Below are 23,216 nucleotides of genomic sequence, written 5' to 3'. Positions count from 1 at the left end.
AAGAACTGTTTGTGAGGAGCATCACTGTGTGTATCTCCTGTAAACACCTGCATTATAATTAGGCTGAGATTAAATATATGAACAACCGGTGCAGTCGACTTCCTGCGTGAAGTTAACAGCACAGATTACATGAGAGACTGTAGCCTCACTCTGCAGGATGTACACTGATATATATCTGTGGCTGTTTGTCGGGAGGTAAACGGTAAATCCCTGTGCCGTATATTCATACACACCACTCCACCTTTCTGCTCCATACACCTCTGTCTCCATCTTTATAACCTCATGTTGCTGAAGTGCAAACTCACTGAACTTTATTCTAAATTCTAGCAGAGATCAAAAAGTCTCCAAAGATGCCGAACATGTCAGAGTGAATTTCAGGGAAATGTATCTAAAATTAGGTTTAATTTCGTGCTGTCAGTCATCTTATCATGCAGGGCTTCACTTCATTCAATAAAAACCCAGCAGGTCTGTTTGAAGTCGGCTCTTTATAATCTGTAATTTCCATCCAGATGGTGAAAGTTTCTCATCCACTTCTTTTCTCGTCCTCCAAAAACTCTCATTAGTTGGTTTCATTTTGAGCTGTCAATCATTCTGTTTAAACGAGAGAAATTACATTCAGTTCTTTTCTTTTCTTTCCATTTTTCAGACTGGATTCAAACAGGAGCAGCAGTCAGTCGTCCTCTCCTCTGATCGCCGACATTTACAGGAATATAAGTTTTTATGTTTTATCACATTTGATTCTGAATGTTCAAGGACGGACAAACACAAGTTTTATCTTCAGCCCGCCTCACTCACATACTGAAAAATGTGTTCAAACCCACAGCCCAGGTCATATGCTGTAATCTAGGGCTGTAACTATGATTTTATTTTTTCACAAATCTGTTGATTAATTTCTTCATTAATGGTTTAGTTTTTGAAACTTCAAATAGTGAAACTAGAATTACCTCCTCACGGTTTTTATACCTCCATACAGACGGAGCAGCAGAGTGCCGAGTGGAGTGAATGTGTGATTAACTTAACTGTTGGTTCATTCATGTAGAAATATAACGCTCCGTTTCTTCCACCAACAGGGCTCTCATTTTAGTGTAGAGCGTCAGACTGAATTTACCAACGCACCATGTCAGGTCACTCACTCTCTGGGACCGCCAGTGTTACTGGAATAAGTAAACACTGACCAACGGGACCAGACTGGCCGACCCGTATGCTCTCACTCAGTGGATGGATGATGTCACAGGAAGCCAATCTTACAAAGGAGGACCACACTTGTTTGTTTTTCTATGGAAGCTAACGTTAGCTAATGTGCTAAAAAGTTAGCATTCCAGAGAAATCCAATATTCCTCTTAATATCTTTAATACCTTTATCATTTTAGACATCTGTGTTAAGTTTTGTCATAATAAGTAGACTAAACCTTGAGCTATGGCCAAAAACATGTATTATTTGTTCCACTATTTGTTCTTGAATCCAAGCGGATGTTCATGCCAAATTTGAAAAAATCCCCTCAAGGTGTTTTACAGATGGCGCATTCACAAGAATGGGACAGACGGGGTCACAGTGACCTTGACCTTTGAACTATGACAATCCATTTTCATCTGCTTACCTGGGGCCAGGTCACGAGGGCAGCAGGCTGAGCAAGGAGCCAGACATGGGACGGACAGACGTACAGATGGACATAAAACCTGAAGACATAATAGTAGTAGTAGACTAAACCTAAAGATATTCATACTTGATGGGAGCAGAGTCCTCGCAATGTCAGTGTGTAAACAGGTTTTTGATGGATACCTGTAAACATACACACTTGTGTTTCTCATTTCTGAGGAGAAGCACCATCTTCAAACAGCGTCCCCACAAAGACCATCTACAAGCAGCGTCCCCACAAGGACAATCTAAAAGCAGAGTCGTCACACGCTGAGTCCCTATAAAGACTACCTTCAAGCAGAGTCCCCATAAAGACTATCAACAGGCAGAGTCCTCACAAGGACCATTTACAAGCAGAGTCCCCACAAAGGCTATCTACAGGCAGGGCTATCTATGAAAAGTCTAAATGTTTGTGTCCCCACAAGTTAATGAACACAACCACGCACATTGATACACATAATGCAGCACGATGATGCCATGACAGAAAACCGTTAAAATGTACATTTGGAGTGTATTTATTAATATAATAATAATAATGATAATAGTAATAATAATAATAATAATAATAATAATAATAATAACCAGAATGCAGTGTAACCGTCAGTCAGTCCAACTGATCTGAGAATCTATTGCAGAGAATAATCACAGTTATAAAAATATCTTTCTTCACACGTCCACAGAGTCGTGTTGGTGGCTGTTTTTTTTTTTAAACTTTTATTTTATGTCCCCCCTCCCCCCCAAAAAATCAGAATACAAACACAGGGATCGAACCCCCCAGGGGAATAACTGAGGTCATGTTTTTCCACTGCAGAGACAAGAGAAGCTTTGACCTGCTGAGATGACTTCTATCACATGGAAGGATTATTTAGGTGAAGATTAACTCATCAGAAAACAAAGCTGAGTTTTATTTGCCAGTGGGACCCTGAGTGATTCAGCTGTTTCAAAATATTAACATCTGACAAATTCTAACTCTTACTGTAAACACAGATGATTTGTTTTTTACGTTATCAGAGCCGTAGTTTTTAATTTAACATTCACACAAAGTTAATTTTTAAAAATGCGGCTTTAGCAGCATTAGAGTTGTTAGGCAAGAGGGCTTCTGGGAAATGTGGTGTTTTAATCTGGGGAGACAATAAATGTGTTCAAACTCAATCCCTTTTCTACATCATGTGTTATAGTATATTTTACTTTTTCACATTTTTTGAGGTTGAATTTTTAGTGTGAAGTTTATATTTAAAGTCTAATCTCTGTTGCAATAGCTTCTGTAGCTTAAGACCACTGTCAGAGTTTTTATTTACTGTCTATAAATAATGTCTAATGTCTATACTATAAATGACTATGACAAACCTTTGTGTTTTTAAACAATGACTTCTTTGTTGGCATAAAAAATGGAAAAAAAGAGAAAAAAATATGCAGAAATACTTATAGTAAATCAAAATTATGGGAGTAAATTAAAAAATAAATAAATTCTGACTTCATTTTAATTTGTGTCTCATAAATTTGACTGACAATGAGATTTCATACAAGGCTTCCATACAAATCTGTCTACACAGTCTTACAAAGGAGTATTATTGTATCAGCAGGACAGAAAAAACCCACATTTAAGTATTATTTTCTATCCATTTCCGTGGCTGTAATCACCGATGTACAGTGTGTAAATATGGACACTTTTAAAACATTTGCAAATATAAATGAATAATAAGTAAACCCACTGGTGTTTATCAGAGGCGACCAATCGTCTCCAGAGATTCCACATGAACAGAGTTAATGTGATAATGATGCAGTGGAGGATAAACTGATACCCAGAGGAGCTTTAATAAAAATCTGATTATTAGCTGCAGTGGAAAAACACGCTGAGAGGAAAAGAGTCGCCACAGGGGGGAAAAAAATCAACAAACATTAAAAATAAATGATATTTATCAGAGGGTATGAGTTATCTAATGGATCCTCTACTGAATGACTTCTCATCAAAGTTTAATGTGAGTGTGTAACAGTTGCTGAGATGGAAATTAGGCTTTTTAAGTAATGATTTATCATTATTCTGTAGTGAAAACCATGTATGTCCAATAAAAGCATGATTTTTTCCTTAATAAAGACATTTTTAAAGACACAGTGAATCATATAAATCCACTCTTAACTTTATTTTATGGGTCACGGCTCCAAATCCCTGTTGTTCTCCAGAGACTCCGTACACACTACGTTAAGTCCACTTTTAACTCTATTAAATAAACTCAATTTAAATGTAATCAGATCCTAAAAACAATACCCCACCCACATTTTCTGTTTCACTCAGAAAGGTGTCACATTGAGGAACCTAAAGATGTTCATGCAGCTGTTTCACTGTGCCTTTAAATGTTTTTTCAAGTTAAAATCATTTTCTCACAGATGTTTTGAAACCACGTGAATCAAAATGGCAGTCTTGTGGTTCTTCTGTGACAGCATGTAAACGAGCTGATGTACGGAGGCCCATTTCTGCCAAAAAATACAAAAAATAAATAAAATGTTAGAAGTTACTAAAAACATAAAAACTGTCAAAAAATATAAAAGTTGTTACTTTTAGCGATTATAAGTAAACTCAAAGTGATGTGACAGAAATTTCATTTTGGGATTTTTAAAATCTTTTTAAATCCAAAACATAAAATCAAATTGAAACTATGACTTTACGAGGGTTAGCTAGCTAGCTGGCTGCTGAAGATATAGCCTACTGAATGTATACACATGCTGCTTTTGCTTTTTAATGATTATAACAGTGAAAAAAGACCGACCCTGCTGTACAGGATCTAGTGAAGGGAAGCAGGGAAACTTTGCTGATATTCAACCAGCTTGTCAGATCATCACAAAGGGGTGGGGCTTAGCGAAAGGTCAATTATTAAGGGTGGGAGAAAAATCAATACAGTATAGTATCATGATATTTGATGTGGTAATATGGTACTGATATGTTATTATATTAATTATTATTATTATTAATATTGTTAATGCAAATTAAACTTTTAGTGGCCTACTAGAATAATAAAAGCAATTGCTTTTTCAGTCCACTAGATACATGTTGCTGCAATAAAAATGAATTACGTGAGTAATAGTAGTTTAAAATTGAAAAAAGGTAATACATTGCAATGTATTGCAACTGATGTTATTACAATGCTCAGCATATTGCAAAACATCTAAATTCACAATATTATTTTATCGTATCGCAGCGTCGCATTGCGATAACATCGTATCAGGGGGCCTTTGGTGATTCCCAAAATTATTAAAGGAAGTCAAAATTATGTGAAAGCGAGTCAAATGTATGACTTTTTCATACATGACTGCTTACAATGAGTATTTAAATTTCTATCATCTTAACTTTTATCCATTTTTTCTTGTCTTGGCAGAAATGGGCTTCCATATAAACATGCAGAGCTGATGAATCTATGTTTCTGTACATGTGTGTACAGATGTTTTTCTCGTGTGTCGACTCTGTTTAACTAAAAACATTTGTCTTTTTGTGCTTTTTTTTTTAATGAATCGTCAGCGTGAAGTTTTGTTTTAAGTAGAAATGTTTTCTCAGCAGGACGTTTATCAAATCTCAAAACATCAACTCCCTAAAATCTTAAAACAAAAACATTACACCTGGATTTTTATTCTTCTAAATTTTCCCTTGGAGTTTTTCCACAAAAGAAAGAAACAAAATAAATAAACCTGAACTAAAGATCCCACCCTCATTTAAAACCAACAAAAGAGATGAGAGGAGATGAAACGTGTAAAGATTTTCCCACCATCGTTATAATATCATAGGAACAATATAAGATTTGATTTTACAATACATTTTTCTTCCTTTTTTTCCAAAAGCTCCAGCTGTTGTTGTGTTTTAAGGTAACTGATGATCTCAGGTAGAGTCAAAGTCTCTGCCTCCTTCTGAAAACTCTTATTTTGAAATACTAAAATAGTTCTCGGAGACCAAATGCTTGAATCCCATTGGCTTAGGGCTGAAAGTCGTCCGAACAGGAGGTCTTTTGTTTTGAAAAATCCAGTCACAGATCCTCAGATCATGATTGCATTTTGTTCTTAAAATTGTTAATCAAAGGAGCTTCCTGTCTGCATCCAGAGTCTACTTTCTGTCCATGGCATCTCTGTTGTGTCTTTTTCTTAACGCCATGCGACATGGCTTCCTTTTTCCCAGAATCCTCGTCATCATAAACATTTTCATCTCAAAAACAACAACAACAAAAAAGTAAGAAACTAATTCTCTGCATAATCAGACCAGGAAATATTTTTGTTATTTTCTCCTTGACCATTAAGACATAACGATGTCCGACGCTTTGATTTCTTTTTGTTTTTGTTGCCATGACGACAGCAGTCCTCGGCCTGGCGATCTTTTCCTCTGTGAGTCTGAAGGCACTTGATGTCATGGCAGAGGGTGAACTCTCCTCCTCGGTCCGCCGCAGACAGATGTCAAAATAACATCTAAAAGTATTTTTTAACTGTCGGTCCGCCTGCTGTAAAAAGTTACAGAGAGACTGCGGCGTGTCCGTCCAGCTCTCGGTACAGTACTGTTGATCTGTGGAGGGGGAGTGCGGAGGGGGGAGGGGGGAGGGGGGAGGGGAGGGTTATGAGTGGGGATGGTGGGACAGAGAGGGGAGGTCAGGAAAGTTGACATTCAAGCTGTTATTTCCTATTTTTTGAAGCGCCCATTTTTCTGTGCTTTGTGGCGCCGAGCTGAAACCAAAAGGTCACCGAGGTTCACTGGAGAAAACTGATGAAGAGGAAACACCAAAGAGCTGGTGTTCAGAGGACGCTGGGCCTCATGCAGCGAACGATATGTGGACAAATTTTCTCCAACAGCCTGGGCTGTTGTTGTCGTACAGTTGTCTATGGTAGCAGATCGTTCTGTGTTCCTACTGGTCAAAGTGATGACTATGACGGGAGAAATCGTGAACGACAAAAAGAAATACAAACATGCTAAACTTTCTGTCGGAATGTCGTGAGGCGTCCCAGACATGGCGTCGGTTGTCGTCTACTATGACACACTACATGAGACTAAACGATGGATTAGCATTTCCGACACTCCTTGTTCACGTTCCGAGCCGACACTGAACGACGCTGGGTCGGGCTAAGTTGGCTGTTATTGTGTAGTGTGTACCAGGCATTACCGAGATAAGAGAAAGTTCTTGTTTTTACAGTCAACAAGTTCATTCTGCAGCACAAAAAAATATGAACGGTCTCCAACGAAATGGGATGGTCTGGTCACCCCAACCCATTAGGTGCGTAGATGGTAAAGAACGTCTGGTGCATCTGGAGTTGACCTCTCTGATTTGTTCTTTTGTCAGATATTTAAGAGAAATTTCAGAGATGTTGCTGCATGAGGCCCGCTGTTATTAAAAACACTGGTGGATGTGTGTCTACCTTTCACTAAATACTTAGTGCCTTTATTTTAACAGTCATAACCATCTGTTCTGTAAACTTTCTGCAGTAATCTGAGAAACTTGGGTTCTGTAATGGGAATGAGAGATCACAGAAACCAGATTTCTCCAGTTAGAAAGATGATGTCTCTGCTGTGTAAACACATAATTTGTAGACTGCCCTCAGTGATTCAGTTTGGAAAAATGGTCAACCAATCAGAGCTTTGTAGAGTATTGTATATATTTGGGATTTGCACCTTTTTGTTATCTTAGACTTATCATATTGGCACTCTTTCTATTGCGACTTCTGTCTAGTAATTTCCCTCGAGATTAATTAAGTTTTATCTCATTAAAACAGGGACTGGATCTTCCAACAAAACTGTCGAGCTACCTTCATGAAAACAATGACAGAATAAAGTTTTCCAGCGTGGATGAGATGTTTGCAGGTTGTTGTAATATGACGCCAACATGACAAACTGTAAGCGAACTGATCCTTAAAACCTCCACAGCTTCTGTGTAACTAATGTGAATTCCATCAACGAAAATTACAAAATATATCAACTGCAAGACGAAAACAAGACGAAAACTAAACAAAGACATGCACAAGCCTGTGTACGAGTATTACACAGGTCTACATGTTCCTATTTTTGTTTATGCTGATAGAAATGTTTATGTTTCTCAAAAACTACTTCATAAACAATATATATATAAAAAAGAAAACTAAATATAAGTAATCTGGTCTCACTGACCAACTTTAGATTAACTTTATTCTCTGTTGAGTCACAATGATGACCGTCCATGCCAAAATTATGACTTAAAAATCAAAGTTATTAAAGAAAGTCAAATTTATGTCAACTTTATTATATTAGTTTTTCAAATGACTGAATTTAAGGTTAATAGTTTAATATTTTGATGGGTAACGTAATCCTCTGTGTAACAGTGAGATGTTCAGATGGATGTTTAGTATCTGGAGTCAGGACTTTGTTAGCTAAGCACAAAGTAAGCATAAAACTACGACTTTCCCAGTCAAAATTAAGCCAAAATTATGAGATAAGAAGTCCAAATTATGAAAGGAAGTCAAAAATCTAACTTTTTTTATGTTAAAATGGATGTAATAAACGTGTGGAGTCAAGATGTTGTTAGCTTAGCACAAAGTTAGCATAAAACTACGACTTTCCAAGTCCAAATTAGGAAAAAATAACCAAAATTATGAGGTAAGACTTCTGAATTATGAAAGAAAGTCAAAAATACATTTTAAAAAAAAAAATAAATGTTAAGATAGATATGATAAGCATCTGGAATCAGGATGTTGTTAGCACAAAATTAGCATGAAACTACGACTTTCCCGAGTCAAAATGGGGAAAAAGTGAGCCAAAATTATGAGATAAGAGATCAGAATTATGAAGAACTTCAAAAATATAACCTTTTCTAATGTTAAGATAGATATGATAAGCGTCTGGAATCAGGATGTTGTTACCTTAGCACAAAGTTAGCATAAAACTACGACTTTCTGAGTCAAAATTAGGAAAAATTAAGCCAAAATTATAAGGTAAGACTTCTGAGTTATGAAAGGAAGTCAAAATACAACTTTTTTTAGTGTTAAGATAGATATGATAAGCATCTGGAATCAGGATGTTGTTACCTTAGCACAAAGTTAGCATAAAACTATGACTTTCTGAGTCAAAATGACGAAAAAGTAAGCCAAAATATGAGATAAGAAGTCCAAATTATGAAAGAAAGTCAAAAACATAACTTTTGATAATGTAAAGATGTAATGTAAGTAATAAGCGTCTGGAGCCAGGACTTTGTTAGCTAAGCACAAAGTTAGCATGAAACTACGACTTTCTGAGTCAAAATTAAGCCAAAATTATGAGATAATTATGAAGGAAAGGATTATGAAAGGAAGTCAAAAATATAACCTTTTTTAATGTTAAGATAGATATAATAAGCGACTGGAGTCAAGATGTTGTTAGCTTAGCACAAAGTTAGCACAAAACACCAACGTTCAAAGTCAAAATAATGATAAATTGTGTCACCATGATGATTTAACCATGCCACTATGAATTTTAACAACAAAATGATCAAATTTATGTCAACTAATCAATGTCAAAATGTCAAATTACTGAATTCATAGTTAATAGTTTAACATTTTGGGGATTAACTTTATTTTTTTGTCTGTGTGAGAGCTAATTGTTCAGATGAATGTGTTTAGTGTCTGTAGTCAGGATGTTAGTATTAAGCCTGATGCTAAACCATCTCTGTACTGGGCTCAGATGAAACTGATCTGACAGAGAGCAGGTTCACTAAAATGTTGGACTGGCCCTTTAAGTCCTCACTTCTCCAGGTGATCTCTTGACCTTCTGTGTCAGCCATCTTGGCAGGAAGTCCCTCTGTAGCTCTGACCACATCTTTGGTAGTTGGGGGGGGGGTTAATGGAGGGGGATGATGGGATTGGATGGGGAGGTGAGGGATGTAGAAGAGTTAAAGGTAGTGACGTCCTGTAGAGAGGGGGGGTCACCTCTGCTGGCCAATCAGAGCCAGACTCAGAGTGACGCACAGCTGCCATATATGTGGCGAAGAGGGCGGGGCAAGCGACCTTAGATCTGTGTGGGGGGGAAAGACAGAGAGAAAAGTTTTTTAAAACAATAAGGACGTTATTTGACATTTTCTTTTGACGAGATGTTTTGTAATCAGAAACCAAAATACAAATCTTTATAACACCGTAAATTAATGCTTTAAATTAAGTAAATCAAGGGGAAAGCAGTGTAGCCCTTAAAATCTGAAATTAAAGTGTTTTAAGAGGTTTTAAGTTAAGGGACCTCTGAGTTTCAGATCAACACCTCAATTTAAGTGAAATTGTTCGTCTTCAGGGATAAGTTAAAGATGTATTATTTTAAGACGTTGTTTTTCAAAGTGTGAACTTAACACTTAAATAAAACTTCTGCTACAGTAACAAGGAGGGAAATGTACTCACTGTTGGGGGGAGGATCTTTACATTCGCCCTCCTCAATGGTGACATCATCAATGGCGATATCTCCCTCGATACCGGCGCCTCGGACCCCCTCCATCACCATCTACCACAGAAGAAGACGAGAAGCTCAGAAACGCACGGCTGTTTGTACAGAAAATGATCATCTGTGGTTTTAGGAGGAGACACATCGACACTGTATATACATTATATACTCCATTATACAGGTATGTGTGAAGCAAATTTTGATGACTTTTCCAAAACTTTCTGGATTTATTTATTTTTTCCAAAACTTCTCCAGGCCTGGAAATAGCAGTTTTTCAAATTTCACAACTTGGTTTGTCATGACAGTACGAACCCTGGTAAGCGGACTACAGCGTGCACAGATGAGCCGTATGTAAAACTTTTTCCAAATTCTGTCAGTACGACACGTTTCTTCTCAAGGAAAGCTTTAAGTGCAGTTCTTCTTTTAGGAAAAATACGTCTTCAAATTGGTTCACTACTGACGCGATATCGGCTTCAACATAAAGTTCCACTTCAGCTGCAGCCGGTTTGGCTGATTTTTAAACGCCTCATATTAAATAAACGGCTGTGATTGGCTCAGCACATCTCAGGCTGCTGGAAGTCTGTCCAAAGTGAAGAAGAACCAGACGCATCTGTCAGAGCAAATAAAACATTAGCTGCAGATTCGTCTGGTTTCCAGGTGAGGATTCATCCAGGTGTCCTCAAGAGCTAAAATAAAGTGGGTGTGGTTTGCACCTGGAAGGCTGCGGTTGGGTGGATGTTGACCTTGGCTTGCCGCCACCGGTCCCCTTGGTTACCGCTCAGACTCCAGACAGAGGTGTCCGTCACCGTCTGACCTTTCTGACGCAGAAAGACGTTCAGAGCTCCTGCAGACACAAACCAACATGGTTGGCTCTTTATTATCACCGTTACTATTACGTTACATCCTGGAGCTGAGGCGCTGCTGCAGACTTACCGATGTGTTTGCCGTACATGTGGTAGTAGAAGGCGAAGCAGTAGGTGGGGTTGTTGGTGACGGCGGACGTGGACGAGGAGGTCTTGGAGTTCATGTTGAAGGTGGGAGTCAGCAACCGAGCCTTGTCTCCCTCCAGCCTCGGCCTCGACGTCTCGATGTACATGTAGAAACCTGAGAGAGAGTCACAACACAGGCCGCGGTCAGAGGTCAAAGGTCAGATCAGAGCCGATCAATACACCAATAAATCACCCAAACTGTGATGGTCACAGCCATACACGGTAATGTGTCCCCGATTAAGACTCTTTAAATGCATTAGTTTGTTATCTACACTGGTTACTTTTATTTATGAGCAACCATACCTGAAGAATTCACATCACACAGCTTGATTTGGATTCTGCTTATTTGCTTTCAGCGTGACATTGTTTAATTTAAGTGTTCACATTCTAGCATTGCAGGGTTACACAGGCAAATAATTTGATTTTAATTATCTGTTTCTTTGTCTTTGAGTTACGGTGGGGAGGTCACTTCCTGGTGGAGCACGAGGCGTGGCTGAGGTCTGATGACTCTGAAATCCTGGAGCCAACTCATTGGACCAAACCATGCACTGTCATATCATGGGGGGGATTTGGGTGTAGTTAGTTTTGCCTTGTGTTAAGTTGTAGTTGCCGTCCATTTTGGTTGCCCCTCGTGTATTATTTGGTATTTTTGGGTAAATAAAACCCCATGATTTTGTTAACAACTCCTGTGTCCTTGCTGCCTCACTGCTTGGTCCCGAACACAAACACAACCTCTTGTTAAACATTACCTCATCATTTTTTTGGAGTTCATCACAGATATTGGATTGTTTAACAAAAGTGTGTTTGCAGAATTGCATCTCTGCTGGGGCGGTTTGTAGCCGAGTGTGAAGCGATCGGGATGAGACTCGGCACTTCCAAATCTGAGGCCATGGTTCTCTGCTCGAAACTGGTCCGGGTTGGGAGAGAGTTACTGCCTCAAGCGAGAGAGTTCAAGTATTTCGGGTGCTGTGCTGGACCGCTGTGGCGAAGAGGGAGCTGAGTCAGAGGGCAAAGCTCTTTAATTTACAGGTCCATCTACGTCCCAACCCTCACCTATGGTCATGAGCTCTGGGTAGTGACCGAAAGAATGAAATCGTGGATACAAGCGGCTGAAATGGGTTTCCTCCGTAAGGTGTCTGGGCTCAGCCTTAAAGATAGGGTGAGGAGCTTGGAGTAGAGCCGCTCCTCCGTCGTGTCAAAAGGGGTCAGTTGAGGTGGTTCGAGCATCTGATCAGGATCCTCCTGGGTGCCTCCTGGAAAGTGTTGCTGGGGAGAGGGATGTCTGGGGTGCTTTGCTCAACCTGCTGCCCCAGCGAACCGGCCTCGGATAAGCAGGTGAAAATGGATGGATGTTTGTAATTCGTAACACCATTTTGGGAGGACATGAATGTTTGTAAAACACTTCATGCCAGGACTTTTTAATTCATGTTACTTTTTTTCTAATTTCTTATTTATCCATTTAATATTGAAACACTCTGAGGCTCCACAGAAATCACAAGCTGGAGTTTTCCACTTATTTTAACTCCCTGAGCTGCAGAGGGAATTGAACCTGTAACCCTGCCTTGCTCTGCTCCCACTGACCTGCACAGATTAACCCACGAGGCAGCAGCAGCAGTAAAGACTAATGCAACAGAGAGCTGCCGCGACAGCAGCGCAAACAAATCCACCTCCGGCTCATCCAGCAGAAAAACAATCCTCACAAATTAAATTGTACACGAGTGTAGAAAACACTCAGCACGCATGTTTCCTGTTTGACAGCGGATTTAAAACGGTTTACCCCGAGGCTCGCTTTAATGAGATTCTGCTGCAGAGTGAAACAAGCTGCAGAAGACGAAGAAGAAGTGGCTGACTTTCCAGCAGGAAACGAGGAGGACGAGACAAACGACTCACACATCAGCTAAAATGTACAAGGAGTTATTTTAACCTTTGTTTACTCTGGGATTAAACTCTCAGCACACATATTTTATATTTCCCCCTGTTGTGCAGTTAATCCTCATCACACTGCAAACTGCTGCACCACTTTAAAATGTAGCAGCAACACATTTACACACTGAAATGTTGCTGTGAGCAGATATGAAGACAGTTTTACACACAACTGTGATCAAGAACAAGAGTGTAGTAAAAGGGTAAGTTTGGTATTTTTTTTAAACCTGGAACCTATTTTTTTATGTTCTTGTATCTACGTGACTGATGGGAGCAACGATTTTTGCAACTGATCAAGTATTGAGAGTGAGCACTATAGCAGGGAAACAGGCTGTATCTGGTTAAACAAAAAGGATCTTACTCTGTCAAAAGTTGTGGATGGTACAAATAGAACTGTTTCTTACCGTCTCCATGTTTGGTCCCCCCTCTGTTGGGGTACCTAGCACACAGATCTGGTACTAAAAGGTGGAGCTGTGAACACTGCAGTCTGATTGGTCAGGAGAGGACGGTCACTCTGCTCAGGGCTGAGTTGTGGCTGGTTTTGAGGCTCATGGAAATACAAGCCCTTTTTAGATAGGAATTGTGCAAATTTGCAGGAAAGCCCAATCAGTCTTTTTTCAGCATTGGCAGTATAAAAACAAAATCGGGGAGTGCAGCAAAATGCCGCCTGCCTACTTTTGTTTATACAGAATGCGCCTTTTTCGGGGCAATGGGGGGCGTGAGCAAGTAACAAAACGTGTAGCTCAGCGTGTGACGTAAACAGTGACGTGGGAGGGAAGCTGCGGCTGGTCAGTCCTTCGGCGATTCTCTCATAAGTCGGCCCGTTCTTCACCGTCCCCGTCATCTGACGGTTAATGGCCTCTTTGTTTGCGAGGACAAGGAGGGCGCGCAATTCCTTGTCTCCCCAGTTGCTCATCTTTACAGTGTCTGTCAGGTTTGTGTTTCCCTCTTGCTACTAGCTGCTCGCTAATTCCAAAAAGGCCCAACATTTGCGGAAAATCTGGCAGTGTAAAAGGGGCTACAGTGAATGCTGGACGGAGCAGTGAGTGACAACAACCCTGCCCACATTTAAGAGGACTGTCTGTGGTGGAAACACTAAATAGACAGAGGGTCTACGTACCATGTCTGAAGAGTCACTGTTGGTTCCAAAGGTACCATACTGAAAGGGTTTGGTGGAAACGGGGCTCTAGAATAACAATAACTATATAAAATATAAGGACATTTATTTTATATACAACAGTTTATACACTAAGAGTTATAAACACTTAGAACTTATAAATGTTTCATAAAAACTTACAACTTAATAGAGTTTTATTTCCCGAGGTGTTTTTACCTGATTGTGTTTAATCTTATCTTTTCTTATCCTGCTTTTTTTTTTTAAATCTCAATTTTATTTTCCTTTATTTTCCTTGTTTTTATTGTTTAATCATAAATTTTGTGATTACTGGCTACTAAAACATGTTAACTTTGTGTTGCATTTTATACATGGATGGTGCTTTTTCAATAAAGTTTATTATAATCATTACTATTATAATAAAATAATAACAGTGCAGCAGTACTGTACTGCTGCACTGTTATTTTATTTTATGTCATACTAAGTCATCATTTTGAAACAGAAATTACATTTAAATAGTTGAAATAGTCACGCTTTTAATAAAAAGGGAAAACTGTGGATTAAATGTCATATTTTCTGATTAAAAAATACAAGTTTTTTGCTTTAGCGTCTCCTGATTGTCACAGACTGTGCAGTTCTATTTTTATCATCCTTACATTCATCTATTGTTTCCTCTGGTTTGGTTTATTCCTCCTGCGGTGAAAGTGAATTGTTCTGCTGTCAAAATGTGTGAAATCGTGTCAGCAGAATTTAACAGCTTTTGTTTAGAGGTTTTGTTCCCTTTATATCATGAAGAAGAAAAAAAACGTTGTGATGAGTTTATTTTTGTTTTCACGCTGTCTTTAAAAGTCAAAACAGCAGCTAGCAGTTTGAAGAAGACGTCAGATGATATTCTATATTTCTCTTCATGTTCAGACTCAAACCAGCCGCGAATGTAAGTATCATGTGTATCTGACTTATCTTCTCACTTCATCACCATGAAGACAGACTGTAGTTTATTGTGTCCCACACATACCGTCCTGCTGACACAAATACTCACAAGAGCACAATCCGCAGCTGAAAATAGTCCCCAACAGTCTGATACAAACGTTAAACAGTGAAGTTACTGATAAAATTATATATTTGTGTTTTTAAAGATCTCCAGTTGAACCAATGGGCTCAGAGCTCAGGATTCCCCTCTCCCTCTCTCTCTCTCTCTCTCTCTGTCTCTCAGTCTAACCAGCTGTCTCTCTACCTCGGGGCGGGGTCTGATGTCCAGGTGTTGACAGCCAATCACATTTGATTATTTAGCCTCTTCCTGCCTGGAGGAGCCGCAGCAGGCGGCCTCTGAGACGACAGGTTGTGACTCACACTTTGCATGTACACACTGCTGCAGCTTCCACCTACACACAACGCCACAACACACCACACCACACCATGTCACAACATGACACACTACGCCACACCATGACACACCATGCCATGCCATACCACGCCACATCATACAACACCATGACACACCACAATATGCCACACCATACCACCCCAAGCCACAACACAACACAACACAACACACTACTTTGTACCACGCCATACCATATCACAAGACACACTATGCCACGCCTTGACACACCACACCACACCACGCCACGCTCTGCTACGCCACAACATACCACACCATACAACACCCTGACACACCACACCACAATATGCCACACCACACCACATCACCCCACGCGACAACACACCACGCTACTTCACGCAACGCCACAATAAGCCATGCCATACCATGTCACAACCAGGCACACCACACCAGGCCACAACACATCACACCACGCCACACTACACCATGCCACACTAAGCCACACCATGTTACAACACGACATGCCACTCCACACCAAGCCACAACACGCCACGCCATGCAGCCAAAACCACATCGGCCCAAGACACAGACTCCCTACAGGTCGCCACAGTATATATAAAGTGACAGGTCTACATCACTCTGTTCTGATCCCAGACTGTCCTGAATCAGTGGACAGAGAATCCATCTTTGTGTTTCTGTTTCCTCTGATGGATTTCTTTATCACTTTAGCCCTCGCTCTTTGTCTCCGTCACCAAAAACCTGACGTTTGCTTTGAACATTTTCAATAGCTGAAATAATCCCATCTGTCAAACTGAGGCACTTGAGGAAAAATCCGGACGTGACAGCTGACTGTTCGGGCCCGAGCGTTTTAAAGTAAGAAGTAAATTAACAAACAAAACTCTCAACTCTGAACTGTCATTCTTTCCTGCAAACTATTTTTTGCTCTAGGACAGACGCTAAAGTTATCTTTATCTAACTGAGGACATATTGGACAGTTTGACAGGTCGGCTTATTACGCCTACTTACAGAGCCAGTGTCAGTGTTGACAGTACAAAGATAATTCAGTCGGACATTTTCCTCGCTGTAATCAGGCTGTGAAAGTCAGTGTGACAGTCAGTTTGTATTTGTGACATGCTGCTTCTTCCTGATAACGTCCCTCTGTCTGTATGGGAGGGAGACCTGCCAAACTCCATTGGAAAATGTTGCAATTTAAAAAGAGTATTCAAGTGATGATGTTTTAATCTGACAGTCATACTGAAGGTGTTTATCTTTCTGTCTCCGACGTCTTTAATTCTGTCTCTGATAGCGAAACTGACCAGCTAGCTGATGAAACAATGCCTTTGTGTATTTAGACTTTCTTTCACAATTATAAACAAGAGTACAGACATGATAGGAAAACTAAAATAAAATACTAAAAATACTAAAATACTTGAAAAACGTTGTTAGTAACTTTGGACCACTGGTGCTTGTTAGCATTGTTAGCTTCTGTCTCTACTGTTTATTTTCTGACTGTGACATGTTGTCGCAGTTTAAGCTCCATATTAGCTGCAGAAAATCACTTTAATGTAAATTCATATATTTTCTTTATTTGCTAGCTTGAAAGCTATTGTCCCCTAGCAAGCTAACGTAACTTTAGTTCTCTTCAGCTAACGTTAGCTTAGTAGTTACTAACTAATGTAGAAACTAGTGTGAGGAGGGAATTAAAATAGTTTAAAACCACCGGAACACATAAAGAATTTCACATCGTTTTTAAAAAATGGGGAACGGGTAATGTTCACATTATTTGAAGATGGTTACTGCGAGTACTAGCTTTGTTGCAATGGACCGAATCATTGTGACAGTACGCTGGCAGTTGTTTTAGCAGAGATGTGAAATTGGTAAACTTGTTTATTTCTGTTTTTATTTTCAGTTGTAACTGTAACACTTAAAGGTATAGTTAAACACGGTGGTCCGACCAATCTGACATTTCTGCTGTGGTTATTTATATAGTTTTCTTGAGTAAACGCAGCATTTAGCACTGTTAGCTCCAGTCTCTACTTGTTTACTATTTTCCGACTGGGACATTTTGCCGCCGTCAAAGTCACATATTTGCTGCACAAAATCACTATTTAATCTGTAACTACCTCAATGAATTTATTTTCTGATATTCTCCAGCTTGGAAGCTAATGTCACCTAGCGAGCTAACTTAACTTTAGTTCCCTTCAGCTAACATTAGCTTACTAGTTAATAACTTATTAAGAACACTAGTGTGAGGATTTAAAATAGTTTAAAACCACCAGAGCACAGAAGAATTTCACATAATGTTGAAAAACGGGAAAGGGCATGTTCACATAATATTTGAAGACAGTTACATACTAATCTATTTGAGTCTACTGAAATCTATTGGAGTCAATAGGGCGGGTAATGCAAATCACACTTTAACCCGTCATATCTTTGTTATTTCAACTTTGACTGAAAAATCCTTCCACTAGATTAAAAAAAACACATTATGTGATGCTTAGCTAAGGGCTTTTACTTACTGAAATAATTCCCCAAAAAACAAATAAACACAAAAATATGTTTTGAACTTTAACTTGTAACTAAGCCTAAGATGTAAGGCGTCTCTGAGTTTCCTCTTCCTGTTTTTAATGAGACCTTCCTGTCAGATTTGAACACACGTATCCTGCAGACATGTTTCTTCTCTGAAGCTTTTACAGTAGAAACAAACTATTTCATCCACAGCAGAAACAAAACTCTGCAGTGTGTCCGTCAAACTGCTCTCATTCAGTCAGCAAGGACTCCTCCGGCTGCTTCGCTGCTGCTTTTTATTTTCAGCCTCTTATCGTGCTCAGAGTGGGCGTCGCCCATCCTGAACGCCACGAATCAGAGACAGTACAATGTTCGTCTCCTGAGTCCGGCATGGTTAACATTCAGTGTCAGTTTTAATCCTCAGCTCTCCTCCTCCTCCTCCTGTCAGAGCTGCTGCTGACAGAACCACATGAAAAACACACCAACAAATAAAACCTCAGAACGAACAGAACGCCACGAAGGAGTCTGAACATCAGCTGTTAATGTGGCTCCTATATGGTTTCCTGTTAAACAAGCTCAGATACATGAATGGAAATCAGTTTATTTAATGTCTCAGACTGACACAGAAATGATGGATAAAGGAAGTGTTTATTAGTGAACTCCTCTTTTCTCTGTTTCTCTCTCAGAGTCATGTCTTTAAATTGATACCATTCTCATATCTGTCTATTAAATATAAGGCTGCAGCTGGTTAGCTTAGCTTAGCATAAAAAGACTGCTGGCCTGGCTCTGTCCAAACAGAGAACAAAACCAACCTACCAGCTCCTCTAAAGCTAACTGAGTAAAGAGCTGGGAGGTGGTTTTGTTGCCTTTGGACAGAAACAGGCGCACTGTTTCCTTCTGTAGTGACTAAGTCCTGTACTTTAGCTGCGACTGTCTGCTAGTGGCTTGAAGTGTTTAGACGAGTACTCAGAAGATGATTACTGGCCTCGACAATATTTTAAATCATCATATGTTTATCGATCACCAGTGTCCGTAATGTCCATAACGTCCAATAAGTTTTGTCATAAACTTAAAACAAATACAGCCTAAAAAAATATTTTTATCAGAGCATGGTCAAAAACTGTTTGTCTTCTTCAATCATATGTTTCCAGTCTATATGCTAAGCTAAGCTAACCATCTGCTGTTTGCATATTAAACATACAGATGTAAAACTGTATTGATTTTATCATTTACCTCTCCATCAAATAGACCCTTTTTACTGTTAGTAAACAGTATGATGTTTTTTGGTGGGCGGGGCTTAGCTGGAGGCAAAACAATTCTCCACAGACATTAGCTAGCGCTAACTTGCAAGTTCTGTTGGCTTGTTTCAGACAATGGAGGAAGATGATGCAAGTGGTGCGTTCAGAAATACTTATTCTGAGTGTCGGAGTGACACTCTGACACAAACTGGACCGTTCATAAATTCGTAAACCTGTCTGAATGTCAGGTCACTCACTCTCTGGGACCGCCAGTGTTACTTGAATAAGTAAACACTGACCAACGGGACCAGACTGGCCGACCCGTATGCTCTCACTCAGTGGATGGATGATGTCACAGGAAGCCAATCTTACAAAGGAGGACCACACTTGTTTGTTTTGCTATGGAAGCTAACGTTAGCTAATGTGCTAAAAAGTTAGCGTCCCAGAGAAATCCAATCTTCCTCTTAATCCCTCCCCAGTTTCTGATGAGGTGGACATGATAACCCTTAATACACATAACGTTATTCATCCCTACAACAGGAAATACTTTTTCCCTAACCTGATATGAAGTGTGCGCTGCACATGTGAGCATTTTTGATGATGGCCTCCGTCCAGTCCTTTGGTCTTATCACATTTAACCATAGTTGTCTTTGTTTTTGTTGACGGGCAGTGGCAGCTGGTAAATATGATCATGTAATAGGATGACAGAGTGATCTCGCCTTTAATCTGCCATGGGATGTAGTAACAGGGATGAAACAGTGTGTGTATCAATGAGACAGCCAAAGAATAAATTTCAATGAAAGCTAAAGAAGCCAACAGGATTACATGTCACTAGAGTTTTACCTTTTATAATTCCATGTGACAAATAAATGATTTATTGATTAAACAAAGGTTGTGGCTTAAGTCTTATTGTCTTCAGTGTGTGTGTGTGTGTGTGTGTGTGTGTACCCTGCTTGGAGCCGGTGTGGTCGGAGCTCGGTCCGGTGTTCGGGGTATATTTGGTGTCTCGTGTGGCGGCACTGTGACGCGTCCAATCAAACTCGTCTGTTTTGTCTTGAGAGAACAAACACAACGCCTCGTCCTCGAAGCCACACTGGAACTCCCCTAAAAACACACACATGCAAAAATGACATATAAAACAATATTCTTTTATTATGAGCGGCTTTCTTAACACAAATTACAGCTGATTAAACCTTTAATTTTGACTTAATGAGTTTTATGTTGAGTTGTACTTACTGAGATGTGGATTAACAGGAGCTGTGGAGGGACAAAAAACAAAAACTCTGTTAGTTCATCAAGTCAGAGAACAGCTCTCCATAGGTTCTTTGTTTTTGTTCTGATAATGAAATTTTAGATAAATACGTCTCCTCACATTTCTATTGTTTAATTAATATTAATAATATTCTATCGTCTATAAAAAACAGATCATTTTGGGTTGTTGCAATTGGCCCTGAAATCTCATATTGATGGGTCTTGATGTCAGCAAAATAAAATGAATGAGTTTTCAAGACAATAAATAGGCATAAGTTTTCTTTCAGGTTCTTTCAGTATAAGACAGGAATAACTTTTCTTTCAGTGTAAAACAAGAAACTGGAGTTCTCTCTCAGGCTAAAACGGGAAGCATACGTTTTCTTTCAGCATAAAACAGGAAGCAGAGAGGCGAAATCAAACCAGCAGCAGGTTTGACACAGTCAGCTGTTTTTTAATCTGATTTTCAGAGCAAAAGGTAATTACACCGCATGTTTCTCTCTCACACACACACACACACACGCTCTCAGTGCAGCTGTTGGAAACTGTGTGAACAGCTGCTGCGTCATTTGGCAACAAGCTCGTGCTTCGTTATCAACCAGCACTAATTGATGAGCTCTTGGTGCTGTCTGAGTGTGTGTATGTGTGTTTGTACGGGTATCATTGTGAGGACCACGACACAGACCTTCAATGTGAGGACACTGGTAAATCCTATTTAATCATTTCTCCTCAATCCCTGAACCAGAACTCGACCTGGGCCTTGTTTCACAGAAGTTTCTGTAATGTATGTAAGACACATCATCACACCATATAATAATGGTGTGATGATGTGTCTTGTTTGGTTGCTTGGTTGATGTGCTTGGTTTCAGAGCTTATCATCATGAGCATTCAGTGTTTGCCACAGCATTACAATATATTTGTAATGGTGGGGGGTGGATGGGAGGGGGCCCACAGAGTTGAGAGCTGAAGGATCTGCCCTGCTCTCTCTGCCCAATTAGCATGAGTTAACACAGCAGTAATGGCTATCATCGTCAATAACGGCTGGTTAATGTTAGCCGTGTGATGCTAACAGTTAGCCCGTCATTGTACGTGTGTGTGACTCTGTCCCCAGCGCAGAGCTGCAATAGTCTCATGATAAAAACAGAAGAGGGCTGAGCCAATCAATACACTGCACGCAGCTCCACAATGAAATTAAACTTCGCTTGTTTTAAATAGTCAAATTTGCGGTAAAGTTGCGGTGAAAGGACAAAATTGCAAGGTCACGCAGAATTCACAGGGCTTGGCTGGATTTGCATTGTACTGATTGTCAAGCTTAAGACAAAAGGATCTTAACTGTTACAAATTATTGCAGATTAACACATACAGAAAAGTTTGTATAGTTTTTGTTCGTTTTCAAGTATTTTATCACGAACACTGATTCTCTGTGCCTATAGATGTAAAACAAGTGATTATGTTTTAGTTGGAAAATAGGAAAATAAAACAAATGCAACACAAAAACACACATCGTCATCATCGTCTTCCCCTCCTTCATGTCTGGTGCATCAATCTGAAACGTCACTTTACAGATCAGGCCTGTTTCCAGTTACCATATCTTCACTTTGTTTATCATGACACACCCGTTTACTGTAAGTCTAGATGCCACAGTAACATGAATGAAAACGTCTGCTTCCTGTTTACTACAAAATAAGATCCAAGTTGCAATAAACCAAGATAATCCTTTAACACAACAGAATTGGAGACTCTCTCTCTCTGTGACTCAAATCTGACAGAATATAAACACACCGTCAGTGGTACGATGACATTAACCTCGTGTTTGATTCACTGTGCTGCAGAGAAACGAGTTCACAGCCTCAGAATATGTTAATTTACTGACTACATGACCTTTTACAGCTGTGTGTGAAGACAACAGCCTGCAGCATTTACATACACACACACACACACACACACACGATGATGTATCTTTAACTAAAACACAAAGTTGACTCAACTCTGATTTTTATTTTCTCTCTGCAGGTTAAAAACTAACGGCCGCCTGTAGGAGGGAAATCAATTTAAACACTGATGAAGGATTTGTAAAATGTTCCTTAAACGTGTGTGTGTGTGTGTGTGTGTGTGTGTGTGTGTGTGTGTGTGTGTGTGTCCTGCAGGCTCGGCCTCACTCCAGAGCAGAGGAGGTGTGGTGTGTGATGTCACAACGTGTTAACAGCGCTAGTTTTGAGTTAGTGCTACAGATCTGGGACAGTGTGAAGACAGGAAGCCACACACACACACACACACACACACACACACACCAACAGCTCCGGTTATCAGACGAACTCTCCAGCAGGAGCCAGAACACATAAATATCAGATTTATATGAATATAAATATAAATCGTTACAGGTAAAAATGAATTCAATGGCCGTCCCTTGAAATGCTCTTTGCCCGTCTGTGTGGCATTTTGGTGTCCAGGTGAGAGGAGCGGTGTGAACAGGTGGGACGCTCATTCAGATGAGGTGACACAAACAGAACACGAGTGCTATTTCAGTGATTCTATCAACAAGAGCACACTGAACAGCGGCAGTGGAGGACGTATTCAGATCCTTTGCTGCAGTAAAAAATATTAAAACAAGAGTCTGAAACAAGTAAAAGTCCTGCAGTGAAAGTGACTGTTATACTATTATATATGATCTATCTATATATATGATGAGCAGGATTTAACTGTTGTAGTTGTTGAGGTGGAGCTCACTTTTAACCATTAACTTATGATTATTTCCATGATGGATTAATCTGCTGATTATTTTCTCCATTAAAGGTCCAGTGTAGGATTTAGGGGAATGTACTGGCA

At 39.7% G+C, this 23,216-nt stretch overlaps 1 protein-coding gene across 2 annotated transcripts in view; it reads right to left on the bottom strand.

Moving 5' to 3' along the window:
* Nucleotides 1-2,155: 2,155 nt before the first annotated feature.
* Nucleotides 2,156-23,216, bottom strand: part of mdga2a (MAM domain containing glycosylphosphatidylinositol anchor 2a) — a 152,970-nt gene continuing 131,909 nt past the window's right edge. Inside the window, exons 12-18 of one of the 2 annotated variants that reach the window (XR_004502546.2) lie at nt 20,379-20,399; nt 20,091-20,246; nt 10,962-11,132; nt 10,742-10,872; nt 9,989-10,088; nt 9,351-9,617; nt 2,156-6,173 (exon numbers count right to left, since the gene is read on the bottom strand). Coding sequence is in view for 1 of the 2 variants with exons in the window: in XM_033643016.2 (XP_033498907.1) it covers nt 9,529-9,617; nt 9,989-10,088; nt 10,742-10,872; nt 10,962-11,132; nt 20,091-20,246; nt 20,379-20,399 (668 nt within the window). In the remaining variant the exon portion in view is untranslated. Of the gene's footprint in view, nt 6,174-6,203; nt 9,618-9,988; nt 10,089-10,741; nt 10,873-10,961; nt 11,133-20,090; nt 20,247-20,378; nt 20,400-23,216 lie in introns of those variants that run through there. The other variant, XM_033643016.2, reaches the window with a different exon arrangement.

Source organism: Epinephelus lanceolatus, chromosome 15 (assembly GCF_041903045.1).
Source record: "Epinephelus lanceolatus isolate andai-2023 chromosome 15, ASM4190304v1, whole genome shotgun sequence".
In the NCBI taxonomy this organism is placed as follows: Eukaryota; Metazoa; Chordata; class Actinopteri; order Perciformes; family Serranidae; genus Epinephelus; species Epinephelus lanceolatus.
The sequence above is the reverse complement of the archived record's forward strand: the minus strand, read 5'-3'. Positions and strand labels throughout refer to the sequence as shown.